The 1,408-nt window shown below is 64.5% G+C and overlaps 1 protein-coding gene across 1 annotated transcript in view; it reads right to left on the bottom strand.

The window, feature by feature from the left end:
* Nucleotides 1–594: 594 nt before the first annotated feature.
* The window catches only part of MNEG_5800 (NPL4-like protein 2), a gene marked incomplete at both ends in the record, with an annotated part of 1,868 nt that continues 1,054 nt past the window's right edge, over nt 595–1,408 (bottom strand). Inside the window, 3 exons of the mRNA XM_014045721.1 lie at nt 595–651; nt 749–817; nt 1,095–1,196. Coding sequence (XP_013901175.1) covers nt 595–651; nt 749–817; nt 1,095–1,196 — 228 coding nt within the window. The remainder of the gene's footprint in view (nt 652–748; nt 818–1,094; nt 1,197–1,408) is intronic.

Raw genomic sequence — 1,408 nt, forward strand, 5'->3', positions numbered from 1 at the left:
GGATTTGGGGGTGTGGGGGGGGGGGGGGGGGGTGAGGTTTCATGTCATTGGGTCATGCTTGGTGCAAAACATTGACGAGGGCCTTGTCATGGGAGCACGGGGGGAGGGGCATCTTGTTCAATGCAGACGCGTTTGGGGTTATATATATTTGAAGGGATGCGAAGATCACCGATCAACAAAGACGGTCAGGCACGGCAGTGCACGTGGCGGGCAGCGTTGAGAGGTCCAGGGGTTGGGGTTTGCGGGTCCGAGGCTCAAGCTCAATGGGTGGAGGGGTATGTGACTGGAGGGTGCGCAGATTGGTGCGAGCTGCGTGTGTGCAGCAAAGTGCGCCGCAGACCGCGTGTGCGTGAGTGCACCCGCCTCCACCCCAACCTGTGCCGTACAGAATCCCGCCGCGCTTTATGGAAAAGGCCAGGGCGGACTGCAGGGTTGGGGGGCAGCGACGGCGGTGGGGGGAGGGGGTGTTTTGGTTGACTGGTCAGCGCGGCGCCGGGCCCAAGATTCCTAAAATCAAAACGTGAATCCAGCTGAGCTGGCGGGGGCCCAGGAAAAGGCGCTGCATGCGGGCAGCCCATCCGCCTGGGAGTGCCCTCACAGGGCGAGCACCCGCCACACGATCCCGCCGGCGGCCCCGCCACCACACGAGAGCTGTGCAGCACGGCCTGCGTGTGTGCAGCGTTTTCTGGCCCTATGCCCTGAACCCTGGAGCTTCAGAGTCCGACCAACAGGATGGTGGTGCCCCTACCTGCACGTATGACTGGAAGACGTTTGCCGCGTTGCGGTCAAAGCTGACACTCTCCACCTTGGCTTTGTCCTGAGGAGTGGGGAGGTGGCAGGGCAGAGCGACCAAGCGAACGGCTTGGGAAGTTGCTCGGGCGGACAACTCGCAAGTAACTAGACGTGGGAGGACGAGTGTGCCACAACCCAAGGGGGGGGGCTGCCATGCTGCGCTCGCGGCCCCTCGCATGCTCGCCCATCCGCCCGCATCGCCGCAAGCGCCAGGCGGCTCGGGGCGCGGCGAGGCTGGGAGGCAGGCCTCGTAACGCATCGCGCCCGCGCCGCGCCTCCCCGCAGCAGCCCCGCGGCCGCACCTGCCGCTCGATGCGCCGCTGTTTTGCTGCGATGTCGTGGACTGTCACGCTCACGCCAAACTGACGCTTGTCGAACACGGTCTTCTGGACCGCTGGTTCGACCTGGGGCGTAGGCGTTTGTCCGACGCAGCGCAGCGAATTGTGCGTACGTGCACACGCATGCACACACGCGCGCACGATGCCCCACATCTCCCTCTCTCTCTCACAACCCCACACCCTCACAACCCACAGCAACCCCCCCTCACAACCCCCCCTCACAACTCTAGACCCTCTCTCACAAACACACACACACGCGCGCGCGCGCACACACATAC

This window comes from Monoraphidium neglectum, assembly GCF_000611645.1.
Source record: "Monoraphidium neglectum strain SAG 48.87 unplaced genomic scaffold scaffold00889, whole genome shotgun sequence".
NCBI classification, from domain to species: Eukaryota; Viridiplantae; Chlorophyta; class Chlorophyceae; order Sphaeropleales; family Selenastraceae; genus Monoraphidium; species Monoraphidium neglectum.